This window comes from Chlamydotis macqueenii, chromosome 2 (assembly GCF_036417535.1).
Source record: "Chlamydotis macqueenii isolate bChlMac1 chromosome 2, bChlMac1.mat, whole genome shotgun sequence".
Lineage (NCBI taxonomy): Eukaryota > Metazoa > Chordata > Aves > Otidiformes > Otididae > Chlamydotis > Chlamydotis macqueenii.
In genome coordinates, this window is record NC_141557.1 from 73419018 (window position 1) to 73446602 (window position 27585).

General features: G+C 39.9%; 1 protein-coding gene across 1 annotated transcript; it reads right to left on the reverse strand.

The window, feature by feature from the left end:
• Window positions 1–7547: 7547 nt before the first annotated feature.
• Window positions 7548–26838, reverse strand: RIPK1 (receptor interacting serine/threonine kinase 1). Its single transcript, XM_010121801.2, has 11 exons — window positions 26655–26838; window positions 24970–25123; window positions 24374–24511; window positions 22010–22238; window positions 21105–21254; window positions 19747–19823; window positions 16370–16460; window positions 13533–14090; window positions 11753–11824; window positions 9483–9635; window positions 7548–8586 (listed from the first exon to the last, which is right to left on the reverse strand). Exons 1-11 carry the CDS (start codon window positions 26804–26806, stop codon window positions 8300–8302), a joined length of 2061 nt encoding a protein of 686 aa, XP_010120103.2. The 5' UTR covers window positions 26807–26838; the 3' UTR covers window positions 7548–8299.
• Window positions 26839–27585: the final 747 nt, after the last annotated feature.

Sequence of the window (27585 nt, forward strand, 5' to 3'; positions counted from 1 at the left end):
GGCCGCCTCGCCGGGGAGGGGAGGAGAGAGGAGGGAGGGCGGGACTCCCCTCCTCTCTCCTCCCCTCTCCTCCTCTCTCCTCCCCTCCTCTCTCCTCCCCTCCCCTCTCCTCCCCTCCCCGGCGAGGCGGGCGAGCTCCCGCCCTGGGCTTGTCGGGTCCGGGCCGCGCCGGTGCGCGGAGGTCGCGGCCTGGACAGGCGTGAGATGGCGGTCTAGCGGGCTACGCTGGTTGCTGCAGTCGCCCCACTGAAGGGACTTGCTTTCCTCTGGAGCTCCTCACAGGTTGCTTGTAAAGCACCAGGGAGACTGATGGCTTTCCCCAGTGTCTGCTTTCCAAGTGTGGAGGAAAAAGACCAGCCTGAGTCATGGCCTGCTGGGGACAATGGTGAGAAGAGGCAGCGAAGGTAGCAAGGAAAGCAGCAGAAAGCTGTAGAGCTGGTACCAGCTGTGAAACAGACCTAGGAAATGAGGTCCCCTGCCTTATACCTGGATGAGAGGGATTTCCTCAAGGCAGGTCAGTGTTACATATTCATTCCACCCAGTGGGAGCTCAGAGACTGCCCCGAGAGTGAATAGTTGTCTGCCTTCCCACTGCATTCCCATTTGTTTGCATGGGACTAACAAATCTTAAAGGTGAATGACACTTGTAACAAATCCCAGTGCATGAAGAGATTAACTCAGCTGTGTGAGCATACTGGTTCTATTTATCCTCTGAGCAGATCAAACCATTTAAGATTAGTGTCTTTAGTATGGCTAATTACAAGCAATCCATCATGAGGAAAAGCTGCCTTCACTCTTGCCTGGTGACATCTACAAGCCCCTACAGTTTCCTGGGCTCTTAGACCACTTTCAGAGGCTCATCTTTGTTGTATGTATCACTCACCTACATTTCTTTCTGGTGGAAAATAGCTGGAGGTGATGGTTGACTATTCCATGTTTAGGAAAAAGAGGTAGCTTGATCTTCTGCTGCACAAACTGTTTTTGTTGTTTTTTTTTTTTTTTCTGAATTCTGAATTTTTTTCTGAATTGCCACGAGTGAAAAGGGGCATATATCTCATATCACTATGAGCTGCAGAGGGAAAGGTCTCAAATTTGTATCCAGTTTCACTCTTGGTAAAATGCCTTTCAATCTAATCTTCCTACATATCCTCTACCTACTGCGGCTGAAGGACAACTTCTCAGAACCTGTGCTGAAGAACTGAGGGATAAATTAGAAAGGGTTCATCATCCAATGTAGAGGAAGAGAGGTAGAAAGGCAAAACCAGAAGTCCTCACCAGAAGAGAGAAAAATGAGATGAGGAGGTGTATGTACTACTTGAGAAAAGGATGGGGTAGATCCAGATGGGTTAACCCCACTGTCAGTGTGACAAAAGCTGAGTGGTCCCTTTGCAGAAAAGACTGTCTCCATGAAGGTGCTGCACAATGTGTCACATCCAGGCCTTCAGTCACAACTCTGGAGCGTATGCGGCCTGTAAAGCAACCATTCCTCTCCCAAGTGTTTGGACCACACAACTCCTCTCACAGGCAGTGTCCTGCCTTCTCTGGCCTGGGGAGAGAAAACTAACATGGCAGTTGGGGCAGAAATGACACTGGCAAAAGACCCTTTTCTGTGCATGTGGGGAAAATGATGGGTGCCGTGAAGGGTGACAGGAGAGAGCTGCTCTTGAGGAGAGAGTTGCTGTCTGGGTTCACAGGGCTATGGCCCCAGCTGCAGCTGTGGAAGCAGGACTCTGCCAAGGCTGGATGCAGCTGGCAGATCTGAGGACAAAAAGAGTGTGAACTCATAGCTTCAAACTGTGTTCAACCTAGACAGTTGTTCTAGCTGTTCACTAGAACATCCAGTCTTGATAGTAAAGCAGATTTGGACGTAATGATGGGCAGCTGGGAGAATTAAGTATTTCAGCTCTACTATTTCCTCAGAAACATTGTCCTCATAAATTACTGGCTGAAAAGAGAGAAAATGCTTTGGGCAAGCCAGACACAGGCTTACTCTTACATAGCCTAGGAAAGAGTTGAGAACAACTGGGGTACTTGTTCTCCTGTCCGCTCCCGTAAATTTTTTTTTTCTCCTAGTTACTACTGATGGTTCAGGTTCTGAGAGCTAATTGTTTCTGGCCGTGGCATGGAAAATAAAAGCAAAAGGAAAAAATGTTAAAAGGATGTAGCTCTGCTCTGCTGGTGATATGTCCCTGAACACAGATTTCCTTTCCTCTCTTAACTGCCCAGTCGCTTTTTCCCTCACTTAGTGTTGCCCCATCTCTACAGACAGAAACTTGTGTCTACTGGCAGCTTCTGGCTGCTGCTGCTGGTCGGATTTCTCTCCGATATCCACCCAAGGCTCTGGAAGGCATCACTGCTGTGCAGTCCCTGCAGCTGGCCTCCACTGTTGGTGCTGCATGGATTTGTTCCTCATGGAACTGAATAGCAGTGAAAAGGGCGATTCAAATGCCATTTTTCAGCTCATAAATATTTTCCCAAACTTCTTGTGAGGAACAGAACTGCAGAACGATGACATCTTTCAATATGCCTATTAAATTGCAAGGACAGAGTAGTCTTATGACCCCTGGTTGCATAGAAAATAGATATCTACAAGTTTTGTACTTCCTCAGGTAGAAAATCTAGAAAAGACCTAGTCAATTATTGACATAGTGGGTCCCTTGAGACATGCTGGAACATCAGGCAGAGACTAATTCCAGGTTTCCAGAGACATTAATTTCACCCACACAGGAGATTCTTGTATCAGGAGCAGTGATCCCATAGAAGACACCAGAATCATTACCATTAGTAAGGGCTCTAACTCTGGAGATTTCAAGAAGGAACTCCTTTGTCAGGGCCATTGGGGCACTAACAGGCTTTAATGGCTGTGATCAGTCTCAGCTGAGGTCTCCTCCCACACCCCAGCTCATGGGCCCAGGAGCCTTATTTCAGCTCAGCACAGGGCCATGAGTCCTTGCCCCAGCTGTGTACACCCATATCCGGGTCTCACTGGGGTCCCTAGTGATCCAGGTACTGTTGTAGACTTTGCTTCCTATTGTAGTCTTGCTTCTTGAGTCTGTGTACACATTGACTGATCATTTTTGCCTCTTTTACAACTACTTCTATGAAGTGAAGTATCCTGCTATTTTCACATCTGTTTTGATGCTTGGGCTCTTGTGCCTCTTGGATATTGATTATTAGAACAGATGATGCTTTCACCTTGGAACAAAACCTTGTTGTTCCAGCTCCACAAAGAGGTAAAATTTGGGTAGTGGTGAATTGCCAAACTCAGAACAAAAATGTGGAAATGGTCTTTCTATGATTTGATATTGGCCTTTCAAACAAGAAAGACTAAACAGACGAGGAAGGACTTTTGAAGCTGCGAAGTGTGGAGACTAGCAGCGTGTGGTTTTGTAGAGGGAGGCCTATTTAGCTAGAATATTAGCCAAGTTGAGAACAACTGGACTTACATGGTAAAGAAAAGGAAGCTTTGTCAGAAGCAGAACAGCCTATAGAAAAAGATCCCAGATACCTTGGCTCGAAGAACGTTTCAGACTGACAGAGAAACTAAGATACAGACATGCATTTAATAACTGTTTTCTTTATGATTGCTTGTATTTTTCTTACGCTAGCAAAGGATAGTTGTCTGTCTGCTTAAGCGGTGTCTGTATACCTTTCGTGTGTTCATGAATAACTGCATTATAAATCCAAAGTGCCTGCATGCAGATGTATCAATGTGAGGTGGTCTCATAATTTCAAGGTTGAATATGATCTCCATCCTGTAAATCTAAGCAGAGTCTTGGTATAATTTTTTTTTCAGATTCAGGGCATTCTAGATTCAGAGACCTGAAATGGCTCCAAATACTCTGGTAGGAAAGCAGAAAGAGCTTCTCCCTTGCAGAGGGCAAGAACAACATTCAGAAGATGATTCTTGATATGTTTATGGAAGGGGTTGTATTAATCTCTTTTAGTGAACACAGTGACCCAGACATCCTTTCTGGTGCTGCATTTAGTTCCCTTGACTTGAGATGTGTGTGGTGTGTGTAGGAATTGCAACCCATCATTCAAAATCCAAGCAGTATTACTGGCTTGTTAAGGTGATTAGTGTGGATTTTTGTCTCAAGCAGCTCTCACCAAGCATCTCTCTGAGCTCTATAAGCTTTAATGCTTATTATCTGATCACATCTTAGTTCTGGCAGAAGTTAGTGTCTGTATCAAAGAGATGAGGAAACTGTGCTAAAGAGAAAGGAAGTGACCTACTTAGAGTTGTAGAGGAGGAGTGGGAGAGGAGAGGGAAACCCAGCATAAGTCAGGAGTCTGGTCTCCTTCGTTTCACTCTTAGGCAGTACTTCCTCCAGCACAAAAACAGATTCTAGCCTCTGCACCCTAGACTCTGTTCTGATCCTAACTTCCCCCTTCACTTCTCCCCAGGGGCTGTATTAAGGGTAGAGTGTGAGAGCTGCACTTTCTCTAGCTGCTGTTTTGTGGTGAGGAACAAATGAGGATCAGTTGGCTGACTCCTGATGCTCATTGGTATGCTAGGAGGGAAGCCTGGCATGCTGCAAGGAGCACTTTCTGTAGTCTGTAGAGACTGGCATGAGGAAGAGGTGGAAAAAATTGCCTAGAGGGCACTAGGATCCAGGGAAGAAACCCCTCCCAAGTGCTAGTTAGCTTGCATGTGGCCCTGCTTGTATGGGATGATACTTCCTACTTTGTTTCCCTCTAGCTCCTTCTCACCATGTACAAGGCTGGGTGTGTTTCAGAGACTCAGATTCTTACTCTATTTGCCATCCAAGGCTCAGATAAAGTTTTCATTTATTGTAGTAGAATTATGAAAAATCTATTGGAGAAAACTGCTGTAGTTTATTTAAAGCCGCTTGATCAGTTGGAGGCCAAGCTCTCAAGTATTGCCTCTCCTTGGAAACTGGCCTCTGAGGAAGAGGAGCTGTACGTTGCCAGCTCAATTCAAAATTCACGTATCAAACACTTGCAACAGTGTCCTCTCTGAGCTTTTCATTTGGTATTATTAACTGGTATTATTTAGCAACTGTTTGGAAGCAGTAAAAATTCCCCAGAATTCTTAGCTACTCGTACACTGCTAATGAGGACATAGTAACAAAATGAACCAAATAAATTGCTCTGAATTACATGGACTCTAATCCTCTCTGCATTTAAGAATTTCAGCACAGATTGGCTGCTGTATAATGACAGCTGTAGCTAAGGAGTGGAGGCTGTACTTGAATGATATTTGATCACTTGCTGTTAAACAGTATTCTAGCTTTGCCTCTCTCTTCCTTGCCTCCATTTTTTCCCTTCATTTTGATCTGTCATGATAGATTGCTTTTCAAAAATCAACTCCATCCTTGATTTTTTTTTTTTTTTTGAGGGGGTTGGAGGTGGTAGATGAAATGGGCAACCCAGTAAGTTGATATTAGCTAAACTCCCTCTGCCATGCTTAACATTTCTGTACATTTTTAGGCCAAAAGAGAGCACTAACTCTTTTCTTTGGACCTCTTGTACACCATTATATTTTACATTTCACCTAGTTAACCTATAGCTTTATTTTTTACTGTATCCATCTTAAGAAACAAGAGCAGTCTTAATTAAAAGGTATCAAGAGGATCCACAGACTCCCTAGGTAGTTTATTCCATAGTTAATCATCCTTATTATTAAATATGTAATCTAATTTTGGCATGCCTGGCTGCAGCTTCCAGGCACTGAGTCCTATTCTGTGATTTTCTACAATATGCTAAAGAGCTTGTAGTACTTTATATTTTCTGCCCAGAAAGCTGAATTTTCTTCCCTGTGATTGAGTTCTGTAAGGGTTGTACTGAAAGAGATCGTCTCTAGCTGCCAGTTTGGTGTTTGTTTTCTATACCGTCCTCCGTGTCACCTGAACTATGAGCACTAGTCTAGAATTGGACTTGACAGCATCAAAGCTAAAATGACCTTCACCTCCCACAACGCACTTTAAAGATCTAGGACTCCCCTATGCCTAAGTCCTATTCTGACGTGCCTCGTGTTTGTGCTCTACATATTTGTTGTTGTTGTTGTTGTTTCAGAACACAAGGTCCAGGCTTGCTTTCTGTAATAAAGAGATAATGAAGCATTTAATGTATGCCTGTTAAATGATCACCATCCATTCTGTGTACCAAATAAGACCAGGAAGTTATGATGGAAAAATAGCATGTCGTGTAAAAAAAGGCTAAGGGTACGTGAGACCCGAAAAAGCAAATGGGGGCTAAGGAATTGAGGTAGCAACACTGTGCAACCAATGTTACTAGGACATAAATGGACTTTGTAGATCTGTTCAGGAATCTGTTTCATGAAGTAACATAGTAGCTGGTGGTTGCAACGCTTTGTGGCCCACCAGTGAAGAGAAGACACCCTCCCTCTCCCATTTATCCATCTGCTTAAAGAAGAGTAACTTATTACTTCTGGAAAGTATATGCTCATTATACTAGATATTTATATGTCTTTTATCTGTCTCTTATACTCAAGACTTTATGGAAAAATTAGCATGTTCCTAAGTCAAAGCAATAAGGTAATGCAATAAACTAAGGAACTTAAAAATATTAATATTACTGTAGTATATATTGATAAAACCCAAGCTAGCCTCAATGGAAAGGCACGTATGGGTTTTAGCATGCATTAACAATAAACATATATGAACTCTCCAGTATCTGGGTGGATGACAGACCCTTTGTATTGATTTCTGCTAAAGTCTCTCCATTTTGGGGGCCATTTCCACTATTGCCTTGTGCGAAGGAGGTTGAAAGACAGCAGACACGTTGGTGCTTGCTATGATTCCAGTTTCATTTTGCTTTACTAAAATGGTGGCTGCTCTATCAAGGAGCAGAAATCCATTCTAATTACACTTTTAATAGTTTTTTTTTTTTTGGTCAATAACAACAAGCTAATGAACACTTACTGCTTTATACTTACTTCTTTATCTACAGCATAAAGAATGATGTGGTCCAAAACATCTGGTGGAAATATCTGTAGATTTGACAGAAATAGGAGGTATGATCCTCCTGTTCAGAAAGGGTTTTAGGAAGGGTTATTTATTATTATTATTATTATTATTATTAATTACTATTTATTTAGAATAGGAAGAGTTTGGCATAATTGTTCTTAGAGCATAAAAACTTACAGCTCAGTAATTCTTCTTTCATAGGTCTTGCACACGGAGATCATGGCAGTACTAGCAAGTCAGAGCGGCAAGGAACATTTGCAGGCTCTGGGACACCATCACCTATACTACAGAGCTGTTCCAGTGTTCCCCAATGCAGCTTCAGAGCTGTGAAATAGCCCTTGCAGAATATTTTGGAGGTTTAAGGAATTTGCTCTCCTGGCATCAGGCTGTGGCATGCCAGTTAACCTCAGCACGCAGGAACATTCCCAGATACATTTAATTTACTAGTAGAAACGCAGCCTAAGAGATTCAGAAACTAGTAACACCTCCGAGTCCCCAGAGCATGTAGGAGAATGGGTCTTCTGTCATGTGGTAATAAGGTACCTTCCCCTTCCCAAAGTTTTATAATCCCAAGTTTTCACTTTGGATTGCATAATGATTAGATTTCTTTTTTCACTACTTCATAAAGCAGATGAGATGCTTAACATGTAAAATCTTTTCTACCAAACAATGTAAAAATATAATGCAACATAAACCTGTTAAAAAAAATGTTTTATCAATTATATACTTTTAAAGCCAAAAATAATTTCTGCTTTTATTCATGCTGTTCTGTATTATTCTAGATATCTGTATTTAATAAACATTATAAAAAGTTTTTTAAAAATAATATTGTGTTGACTTAGAGCAATAAGGGACCAGTACCTTTGTAAGAATTGGCACTTTTGGTGAAATTTAACAGTTGATTTTGTTTTCTGTCCAAGTTTTTTAAGGAGTGAGTCAGTCTTTCACATATTATTACTGATACACTAGCTTTGCTGAAATGACACATTTTTGTTCAGAACTGAACAAGGGTACCAACATGTTTCAAGATGGAATCTAGAAACTTTGTAAAACACATTCTTCTTGAATAGATACTGGTATTGCATTTTGTTGTTGTTATATTTAGACAATAATTTCATTCAGAAGGAAGTTGCTTATTTTCTTTTATCTTCTGGAAGACCAATTATCTTGACATAAGCTTTTTGACTTACTGGAGGTGTTCACTGGAAACTGCTTGGCAGAAAAAATACGTGTTCCAAAAAGTCTGTGCAAAAAGGACAGCTCCAGAACGTCTGTTCAGAACTATTACTTGTTGTTGGAATGTCTTCAGGAAAAAATACCCTCATTTTCCCCAGTTTCTCCATCAACTTATTCCTCATTGATTTGCATCAAACTAGTAAGGAGATCCAGTCTTTGGCAGCCAAAGAGGGCTTTGGCAAGTTTTCCAACTGTAGCGCCTTTGGAGCCTTCCCTCATTACCCACTTAAGCAGCATTTGGTAAACTTTTTCTTTGAGTCCATCTCGTTCATAATCATGATCAATTTCATCAATCTCGGGATCACAGAAGCCCAGTTTACGAGCACAGTGCTTCCATTGTTTAGCCAACTTTTCTCTCACTAGAGTCAGATGTTTCTCAGTCAGGGCAGCAGTATTGTCTGCAAAAAGTAAAAGAGTATAAAAATATGGCAGTTTAACGTTTCTTCCGTTCCTTTCGTTATCTCACCTGTCTTTCTCCAGCCATTTATTAGTAATATCTGGAGACAGAATTTTAGTGACACAATCAGAAGTGGGTTTCACGGAGGCAGTATTACCCAATGATGCCAGGAAAGAAACTCCCAGTCAGAGCATGTGTATTTACAGGTCAGTTACTGGACTTGCTTTTTGATCTGAGGCTCTCATAGTTTGTCACTTAAACTGCAAAACTGAAAAGCTCCTTCCTAGCGTTCTTATACAGCTGACTGATGTCTGTATGATATGTTTTATATTCTGGGACACTATTAATTTGTTTACTTTGGAATACACAGGGATAGTTTAATTCAGTATTGACCAACAAAAATGAATTAAATTTCAAAGTCAGTGTTCAAGAAGTGTTTGGACAATGCTCTTACACATATGGTTTAACTCTTGGGTTTCCCTGTGTGCTGTCACGCACTGGATTCAATGACCTTCATGGGTTCCTCCCAACTAGTTATATCCTATGATTTAAACTATAAATTAGGTGAGGACCACCAATCCTAACCTTGCTTCTACCCATTTGAATGTTGTTATTCCTCTTGTTCTTGATGCATATACATCTGTACTTGTATCTGGTGTCTCATAAGAAGTCATGAAGCTACAGGAGAAATGAGGTACACGGTATTACAGAACAGTATTAGCACAAACCTGTACTTGTTTTATACGTTCTTAATTATGTAGTAGATAAGGACCCAAACAGTTATTTCTCAAGTATCAGAGGGAGAAAGCTCTACTGCTTTCATACATCCCAAATCAATTGATTCTTAGATAAATATATTGTGAGAATACATCAAAACTGGGGAGATATTTATCTTACCAAATATACCCATTCCTTCATAATACGCGTAAGTTGCTTCCGTAGCAACAGGAGAAGTGCTGATGTGTTGGTTGTGCTCTTCAATTTTCATGTGATTGTAGGATCCAATTTGAATTCCAGAACTGTTACTTATGTTGTACTTGATTGGATCTTCTGTATAAGGGAATTTAATACAATTTTATAAACAACTGCGTATGGTTCAAAATGTCATTAAGTAACATACAGAGAAGGTAAGGAGGAAGAAGGTTCTGCTAATGAGGGAAGTGATTACATGTTTTTATTGCATTTAAAGTAGAAATAGCCATTTACTGTCAACTGTGAGCATATTTTCATTACACAGTGTGACAGAAATGTACTTGAGTGAAAGCTACCTTATTCTGTTTTTGTGCCAAAGTACCATAGTCAAGCCTTACATGCTGGTAGTTACTAGACTGTAAATAATGTTCCCTGCACTTTAGTCGTGTGTAGTAGCAGGCTCGCTTTTTGTTGAAAGGGCTTTTAGTTTAAATCTTAAAGCCTTACTTCTGCCTCTCAGGTTTACTTTTCATAGATGTAAGTTCAGGTTTACAGTTATGACTTCAAAGGTCTGTGAAACTACAGAAAATGATTTCTAGTTGCTCATAAGGTTTCCATATTTCATGTTATACTATGCTGTCTTAATGGCATCTCTCTGTTTCACAACATGTTTCATATCTGCTATCTAGGAGTATGTTCTTCAGTTGTATCTATTTTCACAGTACACTACTTGCTCAATGTTTCTTTCAACGTTTCTCGTTTTTTTTTTTTTTTTTTTCTTTTAAAAAATTCCTCCCCTGCCCCATTCTGTACTGCTGGTTCTAAGGCAAGACTAGAATGTTTTTATGAGATAAATGACTAAAAAAACCCTACTCCTTTATTTTAAGGCCTGAATCCTCAGCAATAAAAGTCAACATGTACATGCACCAATTGCACAGCTAAATTGTCTGCACCTCTGAACATTAAACTAAGTGACTGTTCTAATCAGGTTAGGTGATGTCAGTTTTCTGTTTTCTTGACAATGTTTTCTCAGCTCTGTTTGGATAACCATCCATTAAACATTCTAATTCTTGTTTAAATGGTGAATACCACAACCTAGGTCTAAAATTGAAGTATAGATACTTAATACAATAGACCAAGCTCCGTATTTAATAACCCAAAATGATGGTTAGATGCACAAACATCCTTCTTACACACTCAATTGCAATGTGAAATATGAAAACCTATAGTTACGTATGAAAATCTGACTAAATGTATTTATTATTTGTTAACCTGAAATACATGTATGCATGATTAGTTCCTAGAAGTCGCACAAAAGGAACACATTTTATTATGTCTTAAAATACTATGATTCCTGTATCCTTTCCTTTTCTTTGAGGTGAAGGACCCAGGAAATATTTTTAGCTAAAAAATGAAGAAATCTCATATGTTTGCTATTTTCTTATCTGGTAGCAAAATGAATCTAGCACAAGATATGTCAAACTAGCATGTACAAATGCTTTGTCAGTATTAACAGTAAAGGTCCTGTGCTTATAAATCTCCTTTCTCAAGCCTCTACATGCTTGTCATGTTTGGGTCATCACCTAAAGACTCTAAGGGGCATATAGTCAAGAAGACAGAAACTTGCTGCTTCAAGTTTTCTTTGTAAGTGTAAACCACTTACAAACTGGACAATCCTTGCAAGGGTTTATTAAATAGTTCAGGGCACCCCAAGCAACACAACTTGACAGGAGCATATATTAACAGCTCCTGAAGGACATGACAGAAGTTCCAACCCTAACCATTCTATGATTCAGGGGTTTAAAACAGTTGAACTGTAGAGACCTGTGCCCCAAGGAAAGCTGATCAGCACGAAGCCTGCAGCTAGAGAGTTGTATCAAAAATCCAGAGCAAGAAAGGGGAGGTGTCACAAATGCATGTGTGGTTCAGGAGCTGGGTAGTCACAGCAACTTGACATTTAATTTAAGAAAGTGACTGGTTTAGGTGTACAGGAGATCTTACAATGCCTTCATATTTTTAAAAGCTCTTTTACTTAAAATAAGATGTTGTTTTTGATCCATTAAATTCACAGTTAATGGTGTGTTGCTAGAGACAGGAAGTAGTTTTACATACTGGTACTGATAACTTCAGCTATGGTTAGAGATATTAAGCAATAATATAAATTATTTCAAGATCTTGAAGTTTTTTGCTTTGCTGATCAGGCTGCAATGCACAGCCTGTTGGCTACCCAGACAGATGAAGGCTACAGCACTTACCTGTGCTTACTCTGGGTGCAGTAGGATAATACGTAAAAGTTCCCCTTGTGAAGGAAGTGGAGTCTTTGTTACCTAAACAAAGAGGGAAAACAAAAAAAAATGCCAGAAGCATTACGTAAATAAAAAGGCAAATGTACTTAAAAATGACTGCTGTATTTGTAACAGTATGAGTATGTATTTTGTGCTCTTAAAAAAAAAAAAAAGAGAGAGAGAAGCTTTTTCATTAACAGGATGGTATCTCCTTGAATAACTCTAAGTAATGACCTTGTCGTGGTTTTGTTCAGTGGCTAATAGCCTTAACTGTCCTTGGACCCCAGTGAAGGCAATGGGCTTCCACGTGGGTGTATGAATACCTGGCTAGTAGACAGCAGTGCGGGATCACAGCGCACCACAATTATGGACTGAGCTGCCTCTATCAGGTATTCAAATTGGAAAATTCCAGACTCCCAAGTGCACTCCTGCTGCTTTACTACTGAGACTGATTGCAGTTTGTATTAGCGTGCTCCTTGTGACCGGCTCTAGCAAAGGCGTGGGACACCACTGCATCTTCTGCTGGTGGCAGTAATGTCCAGCAGAGATGTAACTTCCTGCCGAGGGCAGTAATTGATTTGGATGCCCACAGATGAGCTCTGCAACTTATGATGGGGCAGTAAAAGTGGCTGGGTTATGGTTACCCAACAAGTCAATGGAAGAGCTGCAATGCAGCTCTTCTGCATCTGTCTGATATCTGCCACACTATCACACACAGCCTCCCTATAAGAACTGTTTTCTTTTTTCTTTCAAATGGAAGATTTTACTTTATTAGTGATGTTGACAGTTCTAATCACTGCCTTCTGACATGACAGCTCTTGGATTCATTTCAGTAAATAAACCTCACAGAAACAACTAATCACAGCCTCTGCATAAATAATTTAACAGAATAACACCTTTGTGGCATTCTGCCTGTAAACAGCTAGGCATGCTTGATTTTCTTGTGAGACAATCTGGAAAAGAATGCCATGCTAAAAACAACCAATACTTTCTAGGAGCAGGCTAACGTATCTGATGCTATCTTTAGTTCCTAAAAGTCACATCTTTCAAGTCTCTAGTTACCATTTATTTATACTTTTTGCCAATGTCTGGTGTTCTCTTCTTTCTTTGTCTCCATACCTTTCCACTCCACAGCTCACTAGTAAATACCAACAGAAGCTCCCCATCAGCACCAGGCAGAGCTCTCTAGACAAACCAGTTATGAGCCTTAGCTCCTTGTTGGCTCCCTGAGCTCAGGAGTCTCTTAGCTTGCTGCAAAGCAGCATCTATTTTCTGAAATATTACAAATGTTGTTTCTACGCAAGCAGAACCTATGGTACAAATGTTATATTTTTGAGAGTCAAAAGTTCTCCTTTGCTGTCCTAGAATGACTGGTAGCAGCTCTTGGCTTTGGTAGCTGCTGTACCAGTACCTGCTGTCTGCTATTACTTGGTAGCTGCAGAGTTAGGCATTGGGTCTGATGCTCCTCCATTACACTGATGCTTTAGAAATGGTTCACTTGAAATTAACAGCCTGAAATCAGTGAAAGCAGCATAACGAAGTTGGAGCTAGAACGTTGTAGCAACCTGAAGTAACCTCAAATAAACAAAGAGAGCTTAATGAAATAAATTCACCTTTGCTATATTATAGATCAACTGTTAGCCATAAGCAGATTGTTGTTACACAAACAACAAAAAACTCTTGACCACTTCATTTTTAGAGAACAAGTATGTTTTCAGAAACATAGGTGTTGAGGGAGGAGGAATCTCACCAGTATCTGTGTCGGCATTCTTTGGATACCAGTTTACGCTCGTCTGTGGCTGCAAGTTTGAGCCAGATTCAGGCACAGGAGGTTTACTTAGGCTAAAGGTACTGGCTGAATACAATCCATAGAGATCCTCTGTGTTTCCTGTTAGAAGACTGTTAGGATTTGGCCCATAAAAAATATCAATGTTTCCTGGTTTCGGTGTTGTTGCAGCTGGCTGTGGCCAAAAATACGGATTTGATCCTGTTTTTTCAGCTCTTGGATACAGTTCACCCCATTGAGGAATAGGAGATGGCTTTGCAAACGGATCATAGGAAACTCTTCGTCTCCTCTCTTCCTCTCTCATTTCAGGAGTGTATACTACAGGTGGAACTGCTTTATCCATCCGGTTACCGAATACATGGTAGTTGTACTCGCGCTCAAGTTTTCTTTCTAGATTATCAGCAGATGTAAATGAGGTCTCACAGCTCTCAACAGGCTGGTTCTGAGGGGAGGCAGCAAACAGGGCTTCATTAACCTGACTGGCCATGGGACCTTGAGAGCTGTGCAGGGAACTAGGCTGATCTGAAAGGGAGGAAAATTAGATATTTGAAATACATCCAAATGCAAGTATGTAACTTGTTGTGATGACACTAGAATCTATTAATCTACCATTAATATTACAGTAATATATAACAGGTGAAAATATAACATTACTTCCAGCATTCCTAAGCTGTGTTTTATCTTATAGAATGCCTTTACCAAGAAGTATTAGAGACTTTTATCTAGGAAGTACAGGCTTGTTTAAGCTATCAGTGTCAAAATCTCACTCACTCAAGTGGTGTCAGAATTCACTGCATACTCTCCTTATATTGACATCAAGTTCTCAGCCACTGAAACAAACAGTTCCTGGAGGGATTTGCAGGGTCTAGTTTACTAATGTCTCCACCGGCATTAACAGGAGTTTAATCAGTGCAAAATTGGAGTGTAACAGGATGAAAAATAATACCGCTGTAGTAGATGTTACTTCATACAGCACAAATAATTTGTCATTAAAGTAATGTTTGCAAGTGATTATGTAAAATATCCTGTTTGGGTATTTGGTGATGAATCCTTTTTGTCTAGTCTTCATAGTCCCAAGGAATACATTTTTACAAGTAGGGCCTACCAGATAAAATAGTCTGTCATCTACATTCTTCAAACTAATTTTCGCTATCAAAGGAAGCTATACCTCAGTCCTGAACCAGATTGAGTTATGATCTGGATGCTGCTGGAGCATTCCAAGAATAAAAAAAGAATGTAAAAATCTGTCTGTTACTACTTGTTCTTGTGTTTTTAAGGGCTGGACTACAGATACTTTCTTAAAAAGTTCTGAAAGCTTCACAGTTGTCTAGAAAACATTGTACATTGTCTAAAGCAAGGGAGTCTTACACTTTTTTCCAATTTTACAGTGGTCTGTATGTATGTTGTTCTATTAGGCTGAGATAATGCTAGTGAACTGGGTTTTTTGGGTTTGGTTTGGTTTTGTTTTGTTTTTTTTTTTTTTTCCAAATTACTTGAATTCAGTCCATATTAGGCAGGACCAAAACTAGTTTCTTTTGATAGCTGTATATTAGTACACCTTCAGTCTGACTCGCTCTGCTTCTTTTGTTACCACTGCTAGAGAGGGAGTGGGAGGAATAGGCTAGTATGGAAACAACTTCGTCAAAAGTGACAGCTATTAGGAATTCAGTATTAGCATAAACTATATGGCATCTATTCTCTAGGGCAAGCTTGAGATGTATGAACAGATCCTGTGGTATATCTTCCACAACCACTGTCTGAGTAATGCTTATTGACTCCAGAAAAAAACCTGACTTTGACAGGCTGTCAAGATAGTGTCTTTCTGCAATTTAGATTCACAATAAAGCCTTTCACACTTAAAACACAAGAACATCTGTAATCTGCTGCAGTCATATGTGATTATTTCTGCTAGACAAACGTAACTATATTTATTTAAAATATAATAGTGAGGCTGCCCTACTAAGTCAACCAGTTCCATTGAAGAACAGTTATGGCAAACCTAGCTTTGGGGAAGATTTATTAGTTGCATGTTATAGTTTAACATTATTCATTTAATAATGTCTTTCAAACTTAGCAGGATTTTATTTCTACTGAATCTGATATTGTTGCTTGTAAATCAGCGTTGCAAATATGATTCTATATCCTTTGCCATTAAGAAACTTTGGTGAAAGAAATTCCAGATACCCTACTACAAAACTGTAACTATATCATCACATATTAGTGAGATAGCTCTATAAAACCATGAAACATGCAATTCATCCAAGATTTGACAGAAAACATGAAAGAAAGGAGGAAAAAATTAATCTATTAGTGCTCCTCAGATTCCATAGAGAGCAAGATGATAAACAAAGGAATATGTTATAATTTTGCATCCTGGTTGTAGTCAGAGCATTCCTAATAAAGGCTGGAGTGGGGGGAAAAAAAGGAACGTCTTTGTGAAATTAAAGCCAATGCACCGAGCAGTTGGCATGGCTAAACGGATGAGAAGAAAGTATGAAAAGTAATCATCAAAGTGACCCTTGAAAAGTCTAATGTTAAATTAAATTTTCAGCAGGAAAGCAGAAAAGTGTAAAGTGAAATAGGTTCAAATTGTAGATTGTGGAAAATTCAAAACATTAAGGATAAATTTTGTGAGCCTGGGATCAAATTTAATATTTTCAGTGATTACAATTCTTTATGAAGTGCTGAACCGTTGAGTCTCTTCACAGCCCCTTAATGGTAAGATTACTTACTTTGTACATGTACACAACTTTATCTTTGACTGAATACACAGAATAATGATGCTCTAGTAAGTGACTTACCTACTTGACCATTACTGGCATCTTCCGCTACAGCATCTATTTGAAGAGATTGCATCCTGTTCAGCAGTTCATTTGACTCAGGCCACATTTTCTGCACATAAGGAAGAACAAATGATCAAGTTACAGGCACAAGCTTAACCAAAGGGAGTAGCTGTAGAACAGGAAACAGTACAACTTGAAAATTAAGTGACCTGGATGAACAGATTCTATGAATCTGTGGGAAGAGATCCCATACCCTTACAGAGAGCACAGTCTGACAGAAAATACTCATTGCTTTGCTATAAATGGGCAAAATCTTTTCTTCAAAGAAGGGAGGAAGAACTGCAATGCAACTGCAGTATAAAATACTCTGAGTTGGCCAAACAATACCCTTGCCTACATGAGTATGAGGTTAATCCAGACAGAGTGGTTTGGGATTGTCTTGTCCTTAATAGCTAGGCTTTCTGCAAGCAATCTCAGTGAGAAGACACTGCTGAGGTTAAAGGTAGCAAACGTGGATATTGTTTTGTGGATCTATATTTAGTAAGTACATTCATCAACAGCGAAGAGGTGAGGAAGACTTACATTTATGTATGGCCACACTGACTTTTATGAAGACTATTGGGAACAAGGAGTTCAGAGCAAATCTTCAGATAGGTGCAGTACAACTTCCTTTCTGTAAACCCTCATTCTCACTTCACTAGAGTGAAGGCAAAATCCATTCCTGTTCTATTCTTTTGATGTTCCTACTATTCAGACTTCACTGGAAGTAAAAAAAAATATTTGTACCTGGAAAAATTATTTCCCAATTTTCCCTAGTGCTTCTTAGTCATAAAATAATTTCTAAAAGTAGGTTTGTGTTTTGTGGGGTGTTTGTTTCAAATTAAACCCAAGAAGTACTTTTGCAGATTAAAAATCAACAACTACTCGCTTTTCCCAAAAAATCTACTTCCTTCCAAAAGCAAAAGATAATATTCTAAAGTGCGTTACAACCTGAAGTCCTTAGATTTCACTTAGGTAAGTGAAGTGCTTGAGCGGGGGGGTTGGACCAGATGACCTCCAGAGGTCCCTTCCAACCTCAACCATTCTGTGATTCTGTGGTCCTTTTAGTTAGGAGGCTGTGGACTCTGCTTCCATGATTGCTAGCAGGGGAAAACAACAACAACAACAACAACAACAAAAAAGCTATGCCTAAACACTCTCAACTCATGTTGCTACTGAAGCTGTACTAGTAGTTCACCACATTGATTTGCCTTGGATGCTGTATTCACATTGTGTGCCTGATCAGAATGGATGCTTTCCTTCCTGAGAAAGTAATGGACTCATGGTCCGTTTTCTAAATAGTGCTTTGGTCCCTGTGACTTGAGAGGTATATTTGCAGAGAGCTGATGCAGCTAGTATAATTGGCCATGATCCTGATCTGAGGCTGCTATGATCAAATAGACGTATATACTTCACATCATGAGTTAGTTTGGTCAAATCAGTCCAGGAAAATTATTTCATCAGTTTCATTTTGCAAACACTATTGCTTTTTAACAGTCACTGGTTCTTCATAAACATCACATGTTCTCTAAACCAAAAGCTTTCATTTCCACAATTGTAGACTTGCTGACAAAAGGAAGCACTTTAAAGAAAACTGTAAATGACTGGTTTCACAAAGGAAGTTGTTTTCTTTTCTTAGTTAAAATAACTGGGTAGGTACTCTTCTGTGCGTCACTTCACTACAAAGATTAAACCCCTAGTGCCGGGAGTTCTCACCGATAGCTGTCAGTACCACTGAAGTGAGCAAATTGATAAAATCTGTAATAAAAATGTTCCATAATCAGCCTAATTGTTCAAGAAGTTCTCATTCTTTTTTTTTTTTTTCAGTCAGGAAACACTTCTTTTTATCATAGTTCATAAACCTACAGCCAGAAAAGTAAGAGAAACCAACTCGGACACTCAGGAAAAACATTGGATTTCAAATTTTCCCTGTTGTTATTACTGCAGTATAGCTTCCTGGTCTCAAGCAGGCTGGGACTCATTAGACACTGCCTGAATGCAGGACAAAAATTACCAAGAATTTACAGTTTTTTACACTTAGTCTAAATCAGATTCTGCCACTTTTGAATCCCTAGGAATAACATTTTATTTAATGAGTGAGACTTAATGGATATATAAGGAGGTCTTGAAACGTACTATCCTAGAATTAGAGTGTCAATCAGGTGGGAATAGACCTTGGGGGACCTCAGGCCCACCTCCTGCTCTAAACAGGATCACTTACAGGATCACAGCTGGTAGCTCAGAGCTTTGTGCAGTTGGGTGTTGAAAACCTCCAATGATGGTTACTGGAAAACCTCCTTAGGTAACTTGCTCCACTGGCTCAGCTGTTCTTATGGGGAAAACTGTTCCAGCGTTTTTTTTTTTGTTTTGTTTGTTTTTTTTTTAATCTTTCTTCCAGTTTGAATATTTCTTGTTTCAGTTAGTCTGCTGTCTGTTGTCCTCTTACTATGCATTGCTGTGAAGAGCTTGGCTCTATCTTCTCAATAAACTCCTCATAGGTAGGGGCAGGCTGCTATATATGTTCCCCCAAAGCCATTGCACGTCTGAGTTGAAATAGCCCCAGTCCCTCATCCCCGCTTCATACGGCAAGACTAACAAGTAAGTGCTGAGCAGATCTGCTCTATCTGCTGCCTGTGACACTGCTGGTACAGCTCAGGGTGGTGCTGGCCTTCCTGGCTGCCAGGCAGGCTGTGGCTGGTGTCCAGGTCATGGCTCACCACCACCCTGAGATCCTTCTCAGCAGTGTTGCTCCCCAGCCTGGCAGCCCCCCCATTGGCACTGAAGTCAAGGGTTATGCCGGATCCAGCACATTACATTTGTCCTTTCTGAATTTCACAAGGTTTCTGTCATCCTGTTCCTCCAGCCTGCAGCTGGCAGCTTTGCCCTTGGGACTGTACTGACTGGTTCTCCTAGTTTGATGCCACCTGCACACCTTAAGAGAGTGCGCTCCATCACTCCTCTGAGGTCACTCATAAAGAAGCAAACCAGGGAAACTCCCAGTATAGTAGACTCCTGCACGACCAGGGGTTACCAGCACCCAGGTGAAGCAGGACCCATTAACTGCTACCCTCTGAGACTCACCATCTAACCTGTTTTCATCTGCCCATTCAGACAGTAACATCCAAACTTAGATACAAGAATATTCTGGGAGACAGTGTGGAAAAAATCTTCCTGAAGTTGAGGTAAATGACATGCACTGCTTTCTCCTCATTCACAAATCCAGCCATTTTATCACAGAAGGAAATCAGATCGGTCAAGCACGATGAGTCTCAAAGTGGCAGAATCTGGCCATAACTGGGGCTGGGGAGAGGGAATGTGGGGAACCAACACTTTTAAACGCTTAGAAAGTTACTCACTTTTAACTTCTTCAGATCATCTTCAATATTTTTTCCTAGATTTTGATAGTAAAATGGCTTGTATCTTTGACTAATTTCTGCAAAAAGAAAAGAGCTAAATGAAAGTGGTTTTCAGTGCAGAATAAGTGATTTATACTGTTAACAACTTTGATGAATAAGGATTGGATAAAGACTTGTATGAAGTCAGAAACAGGAAAATTATACATACATTTGGAATCTGTTCACGTGGCTCATTTAGCCTTAATATAGTAAGAAGAACAGGATGATTTCTAGGGGATTTTTTTGTTGTTGTTGTTGTGGTTGTATTGCTTTTTAGGGTGAAAGCTCTCTGTATGATCTGTGTCTGACAGCACCTTTCCTTGACTTGACTGGCCAAAAGATTGATTGCCCCATTTTAAGAAATAAGATATGTTCAATTGCATTCAGCTATTTGATAAATAACTACCCTTCTCTGCTGAAGATAAAATTACTGAAATAATCCACAAACATGGTAAATATCAGGATTTTGCAAATGGGAAAATGAGAAGCTAAGACCCAGTGCAAGCATAATCTCAATCCATTAGCAGTAGATAATGCAAATTAAATATGAAAATAGTAGTCGGGTTCCTCTTGATATACAAATTTACTCTGGGTATTTAGGTACGTTCCTGATGTATATGAAGCTCTTGGTGCCCCTGTCTAAATCCAAACCTCCATTTCCTGTTATGTGTAGGGGGAATTTTTTTGTGGATGGTGGTTTTTTCTTTTTTTCGCTTTTTGTTTTGGGTTTGATTTTTTTTTTAATGGGTTTTTTTTTTTTTGGCACTACATATTGAGGCAGAAAGAAGAGATAAGGTGATAAAGAATTCTGACCTACTTGCTGAGAGCTCCTAGTCTCCTTCCCAGTGCCATTCAGTCAAGACTCTTACTGACTGCAAGTGTTTCGGGATCTGACCACACGAAAGGATGATTAGCTAGTCAAAGGCTGTTGCATTGCTTATGGAATGCTCGACTGGGATAGCTTTTAAAGTTAGTTTCGATAGGGTATTTTCTCAGTCATAGCCAAGATATACTATGTCCCTTGATGTTAGCTTTTCTGTAAATTTCAGCAGGAAGAGTATACTATGCTGAAGACAAATTTTCAGCAGGTGTAAAGTGTCTCAGCTCCATTCGCTCACCAGTATTTCTCAAGTCTATAAATGTTGGACCAGATCCCATTTCTAGTCGGGGTACAGGGAGCACACTTTTCTGGGCATGTGAATTGACATTTCTATTTTCAAAGCAAAAATGTGTATTTTAAGAAGAAAGCACTCAAGTTTTGCTGCAATACAAACTATTGGCGGACATGTACCAACAAGAATCCTGAAGCAATGCCTTACCTGCAAAGGTTGGCCGTTTCTCTGACTCTTGCTCCCAGCATTGTTTCATTAAGTCAATAACTTCCACTGGACATGTATCAGTGATCTCATTTATGTCTGGTCTGTTTCCATTTATGATGCCAAAGCAAATCTGGGCTTCATTTATACCATCTGAAAAATAAAATTTCGTATCAGATCCTGACCACGGGTTTTGCTGCCTCTCTGTAGGCAGAATAAATAGTGAAGCAGCTCCCTGTGTGTTTGCGGATATGTAAATGAAGATTTCAAAGATGTCTGAGTTACAGCTACAAAACTCTCACATTAGTGAATTTGACTCCACTGCTCTAACTTCCATGGATTAGAGATTTATTTTAAGATTAGTGAATTTTCTTTTATATGTAAGACATGCCTAGTGTGAGTAAGGATGACAGATCTAGCTCTTTAGAACCTGAATCTCAGTTATGCTGTGCACTGAGTACAAACACAAAGATGGCCACACAGGCAACGTTAAGCCATTTAGTTGGCAAAAAATCCCTTCAAAATGATAAACACATCACTCTGGAATATTAGTCTGCTCCAATTGCTCTGCATGAGCACATTATTGCACATTGAGAAATTGGCACCACACAGCTGAGAAGTGGTAACTGGCTGCGTGACTATTCTTGTTAAAAGAAAAACCACGCGTAACTAGCCCACCTCAGGAAATAGCATAGATGGGGCTTATGCCTGCATTTCAATTCAGATGTTCTTGTCCATGCTTAGAAGTCAGGAATTATGCCACTAATGCCTCTTACTGGCCATGAGGTGCCAAACAGGTGCTATTCTTGAGCATAGGTGATTTAATCTGCTAATCTTAATTTTGTAACTTTAAATGCTTAACACTTGTAACTTAATTTTGTGACAGCGGCCTTTTGGAAGTAACTTACGTTCGTATGGCTCTTTGTTAGCAAAGATTGCCCAGATCACTATGCCGAAGCTGTAAACATCTGATTTCTCCACAGGTTTTATATTAAGACAGCGTAAATGCTCTGGGGCCATATAGAAAAGAGTCCCAGCATTGTTCTGGCAAGCGCTCTTGATTTGCTTCTGTCGGACAGTCTCTTCTTGGGTCAGCCGACTCCAGTTCTTAAAGGAGGCAACACCAAGATCTGCAATCTGAAAAACGAGACACATGAGAGCTAGTGCTGTGATGAAGAGGAGATAAACAAGTATTTCATGCAGTGCTCAATTTTATAATGAAGAGCTGGTAATAATTTATCTAAAAGTGAAACACTGCAAAAAAATGCAACTACAAGAAAGGAAAACAAATTTTGCCATTTTATGGGTTTGTTTTTTTTTTCCTTAAATAAAGTATCACTGCCAACTGGGAACCATTAGACTGAACCTTCATTATTAACTTAACCCTACTTGGAACAATTGCACAATGTAAGAAAAAAAAGAAGTTTGGGTTTGCTCATATTGACAATCATGTTCAAGATCTGCTTGCAGAGCTCATGGCAGAACAGAAAATCCATATGAGAAGAAGCTAAGATTCAAATCCAGAAGTAATCTATGAGATGGGCAGATATTCCTCCTCCCTCACTGCCCTTTCCACTTCGATTCCATTTAACTCGACTTCCTTAGATCTCCCTTCAGAAAGGGGGAGGAAGAGGATCTAAAATGATGTGATGTGTATGACAAAGACACATGGAAAAGGATAGCACAGCATAAGTTAAAGCAGCGATACTTGGGTACTCTGCCCTTGCCAAGGTGACGTTACTGAAACCTCAAGGCGCAGTTTTACAACTAATGTCTGATGGTGAAGAAAGCAATCCTTCCCTCACAGAGGGAAGTCCTGTTATGTGCTCCCTCTGCTCCTCTTGTTCCTGCACTGACACTGGGAAGACCTAGTGCAAGGCACTCAACCAGCTTGCTGAACCAAGTGCTCCCCAACAGAAGGGTAGCGCTGCCAACAAGGTAAATAGTAATCTGCTGGTTTGGCTTTCTAAATCAGGGCAAGGTGGTCAGATTAGCACCAATGCTAACGCAAGGGAACAGGAGGTCAATAGGAGAGGAAAAATGGAAGAAAAGGGGACTGCCTCTCTTGGCTGCAGGCAGCTGTCAAACTGAGTTGTGTAACTTCAGATAAAGCTGAGGTGACACCTTGCCTAACTTCTAGCTCGCTTTTCTTTCCTCTCTTCTTGCCTCTAACTAGCTTATCGTTCCTCTTGAGTTTCCAAACCTTTGAGCTAAATTTAGAGGTCACGTATTCAGAGGGAGAGGAAAATGTAAGTGACATCCTGCTGAGGAAGTAGGAGTCCATGTCTACAAGTGAGAGCAGGTCTAATGCGACAGAAAAAGATAATGATATAAATCTTCCTACACTTGCAGTTTCCTAGAACAACTATTTTCTTTTACAAATATTGTCAATGTTAGACACATTCAAGCAGATAGATCATACAACAGCTACTTTAAATTATACTTTTGATCAAGCTGCTTAAGGAAGTCTGATCTGATTCTGAATTTGATCCTGGGTTCCAGTTCAGTTTGTCATGTAGCCTACTTTGGTCCTGTCCATATAAGCAAGCTGAAACCCAAAACCCCATCCCATTTACACTTAAAGCAGATCATGGTGGGTTGTTTTTTTTTTTTTTCAGCCAAAAAAACGGAGTTTTTACCTCTTATCTGCAAGCTGCTTATAGTGCACTAAGACTTGCTACTATATTAACGTTGTCAAACAACTTCTCACTAATTTATATGTGAGAAATATCAAATGATAGAGCTCTCTTAACAGGAATTTATTCTGTAGTTTCAAACTGTGATGGAGTGATTATTTCAGCAACTCACCTTGACCAGAGACAGGACATTTGATGAGGACTGCTGTAAATTCTACTCAGATTTATTCAGCAGTAGGCTCTATATCTATATGTCTTGATCCAAAACCCTATTAAAGTTAATAGAAGGGCTTTGGAACAGGCTTATAAACCATTCTTTGAAGTAGTCTCCTGCTGCTTTTTTTGTAGCTGCTGGCTGTCATTTAAAAATGATGACTAAGGGGAAAAAAGAAGGAGACAAAAGAGAAAAACGTGATAGGCAAAAGGAAGAAAGGAATGAAAAGGAGGAGGTAAAGACAGGAGGACAAATTACAGCAATAAAGGACAAAAGACAGGATCCATAAGACATTCTATTTTGTTTCAATGTCTATGAGTTAAGGTTTGCTCCTTAACCAATCAGGAATACTAATCAATGCAGCTGAACCGGGTTCTTCAACCCAGATCATCAGCTTTCTCCATTTACATTCTAACAAGTACCTTAATGTGGAAGTCTGTGTCCACAAGGATGTTTTCTGGTTTTAGGTCTTTGTGTACAAAGCCTTGCTCATGCAGATAAAGCATTCCTTCTGTGATCTCCAGCACGAAACGCCCTTTCACTGACAAAGGCAGTGAGAGCTAAAACAGAGAACAAGAAGTACCATCTATTAAAAACGCTACTACAACCATCAAATTAAAAAACAGTCTTTAAAAAACTTTCTTTCTGAGTTCCAAGAGTACCTCATGGGTGCCATGGCTCAAGCCATGGTAAAAAAAAAACCAAAACACTAAGGTCCTTCTTCAGTCTAAATTTTTGCATTAAAGTAGTACCAGAGTCATTCCATATTTACAAAAGCATCCTTCTTTAATAAATTCTTCACATAACTCTACAAACACCCCTATAACTTTGAACCTATAACTGTGGTCTACTCCTCTGTGATGCACAGGAAACCCAGAATTGTCCTCTGCTGCCTCTAGAGAAGACAGGGCTGCCACTGGCTCCTCAATACAGAAAGGAGAATGAGAAACGAAATACTTTGTTCAAGCATCTTATGGACCCTAAGGAATTGCAAGGGATGAAGCAATCCACAGCTCACTTTCTTTAGCACTTTCATCATGTTCCCCCGGTCCACATATTCCATCACAAGTGAGTAGTTTCCATCTTCCAAAATTATACCTAGTAGTTTTACTACTCGGTCATGCTGCAGTCTGCGCATAATCCTGCCTTCTTCGAGGAGGGAATCATTGTATCTGTAAAACAGAAATTACACTGAACTTAAGTACAGGCTAGAAAGAACACAAAGACGAAAACGGTGTTCATTCATAATGAAAATGATGGCCAAAAATATCAACATCCCTAAAGCCACTGTAAGATGAACCATACCTTTAGCTGGTTTTGAATTGATACAGCTTTGTTCATGCCAGGTTCTATTCTCTAAGTCTCAAATGCCTTTCGCAGAGACTGACTGCTCAGCCTGATTTTAAGGCCTGGTTTTCAGAAAGTGCATAAGCATTCTTTTTTGTAGGTGCACTGCTGGTTGTGTATGTCCAAATCCCTGAAGTGGGGTGACATCAGGACAAGGCAGGGCTGAAAGAGCCTTTGGACGTACTCCACTGCCTCTTGTACAGAAAACTGTACAGGTCTCTTTCCCAAAGGGCTGGTATTTATTTTCATGTTCAAAATTGATTTATTATAGGGGATCCACCCACATACTGGATGATGATGACATTTACTAACAATTGCTGTTTTAGGATTAATTCAAAGCCTAACTCTTTACCTAGGCATCAGTACAACCCATCAATAGTCACAGGTACACAGCTGGGAGCTCGCTAAGGGTATTAAATAAGGATGGTACCCATTATATTAAATAGAAGAAGGAGTGGTATTTTCACTGTCGCTCCTGTTTTAGTCATCGGGTTAAAGGATGTAAGACAATCTTGAGACTATGTTACTTCCTAATGCTTTCCTACCCTGTGGCTTAAAAGGAAACTGCTTTTTCCCCTCTGTAGTACTAGAAAAGAGACTGGTTATTTTGTTTGCATTAGGCTCAGTTATAAATTTGCTTAAGACTTTTGGTTCAATACTTTAAGGAATAACAAACTTATCCACTGGCAAAATAAAAACTCAGTTAATTTATTTATCATAACCCAAACTAGAATAACATGGACTTTTGTTTCTCTCTAACGGATGACTCATGGGAGAGTCTTAGGATTGTTATGGCTGTGTGGTAGTAGAGCTGCAACATAACCTGAATCCACTGAAATCAACAGCTAATTCAATCCTTGAATTAAATCAGTGAGCTTGGCTCACTCTGCTTTTTCTCAAGGGAGAGAGGGTTACATTCTGGGTATTATACACGAGGGGTTGGAGTCCTGCTGATATCTTGTGTGTTCAGGTCCTAGTGGACATCTACAGTTGGACAATTGTATTGAAAATTGATAGGCAAGCTTGAAAATACCATGTGCCCACTGAATTACTGCATTTCCTTATTTGTGCAAGAGTCCCCTTGATTCTTAACAATTCACAGTAGTGCTCAACTTGCAAGAGAAAACAGGAACTTCAGTGGAACAATGAGTTAAACCAAAAATTTGGCTTGTGAGGGAAAAAAGGAAAATTTGCACAACAGTTGCCAGTACTGTCTTAAGAGTATTTTCTCCACAATCACTCTAAGATCCAAAGATCTGAAATTATTACACTTTATTTAGATTTATCTCCTTTGAGTTTAGAAGATTCCTTAGACTAACTGAAAGATAAAAATGAGAACTAAGATCTGTAACTTACTCAGTGCGCTGAGGTCCTGTATACACTTTTTTTAATACTACATATCCATGTTTCTTGTGAAAGCATAAAGAAATTGTTCCAAATCCTCCAGCATCTAACTGTTCTTTTTCAAGCAAATCCTGGGTGTTCATGTGGATGTCTTCCAGCGACATGTTTGCAGTCTTTGTGGCTTAGCAATTAAAACAAAATCAAGTACCCTAGTGCTTCTGGACCTGTAGTATAAAGGAGGAAAAGAAAGTGTCATCATCAACATTTAGCTGTTCCACTAAATAAGCATCTATGTAAGGACCGGGAGACGAGTATGCTCTTGTGACCCTTATGAACAAAGCTCCTCATTTTGAAACCAAAGATACTGTGGTTCTCACAGGATCAGGCCTAAAGATCACAATGATTTAACCTGTCAACCCATTTGAGTTATATTAAGGCGATGTAAAACCATTCATTCACCTAAGGATTTCAAAGTGCTGTTAATAATTAGTTTTTATCCATGTAATATGCAGTAGATAAGTACTGTCCCTACACTTCACGCCTGCAAAAACTGAAACCCAGAAAAATCAAGGGTCAAGGTCCCAAAGGCAGGTAGTACATAACGATTCTGATTATGATCTTATTTTCTAAATTCCCTGAACGTGCGCCTGCCAGGTGCCCAGATACTTATACAACTCTAAGTTATGGTTTAGGCATCTTTGCAAATCCAGCCATAAAGAGTTTGTTTGAAGCTTAAAACAAACACAAAATGGTTCTCTAGAGGGTGAAACAAAGAATCTAGCTTTTGTGGGAAACCTATTTTCACACAGGAAGGACTATGGCGGGAATATAAGGCAACTTCTCCCCGCTCCTAAAAAGAAGAGGAACAAAGAAATTGTGAAGGTTTGTGGTATCTCCTAAGTGCACCAAGAGAAAAAGAGAACTCAGGGGAGCCTATGAAATG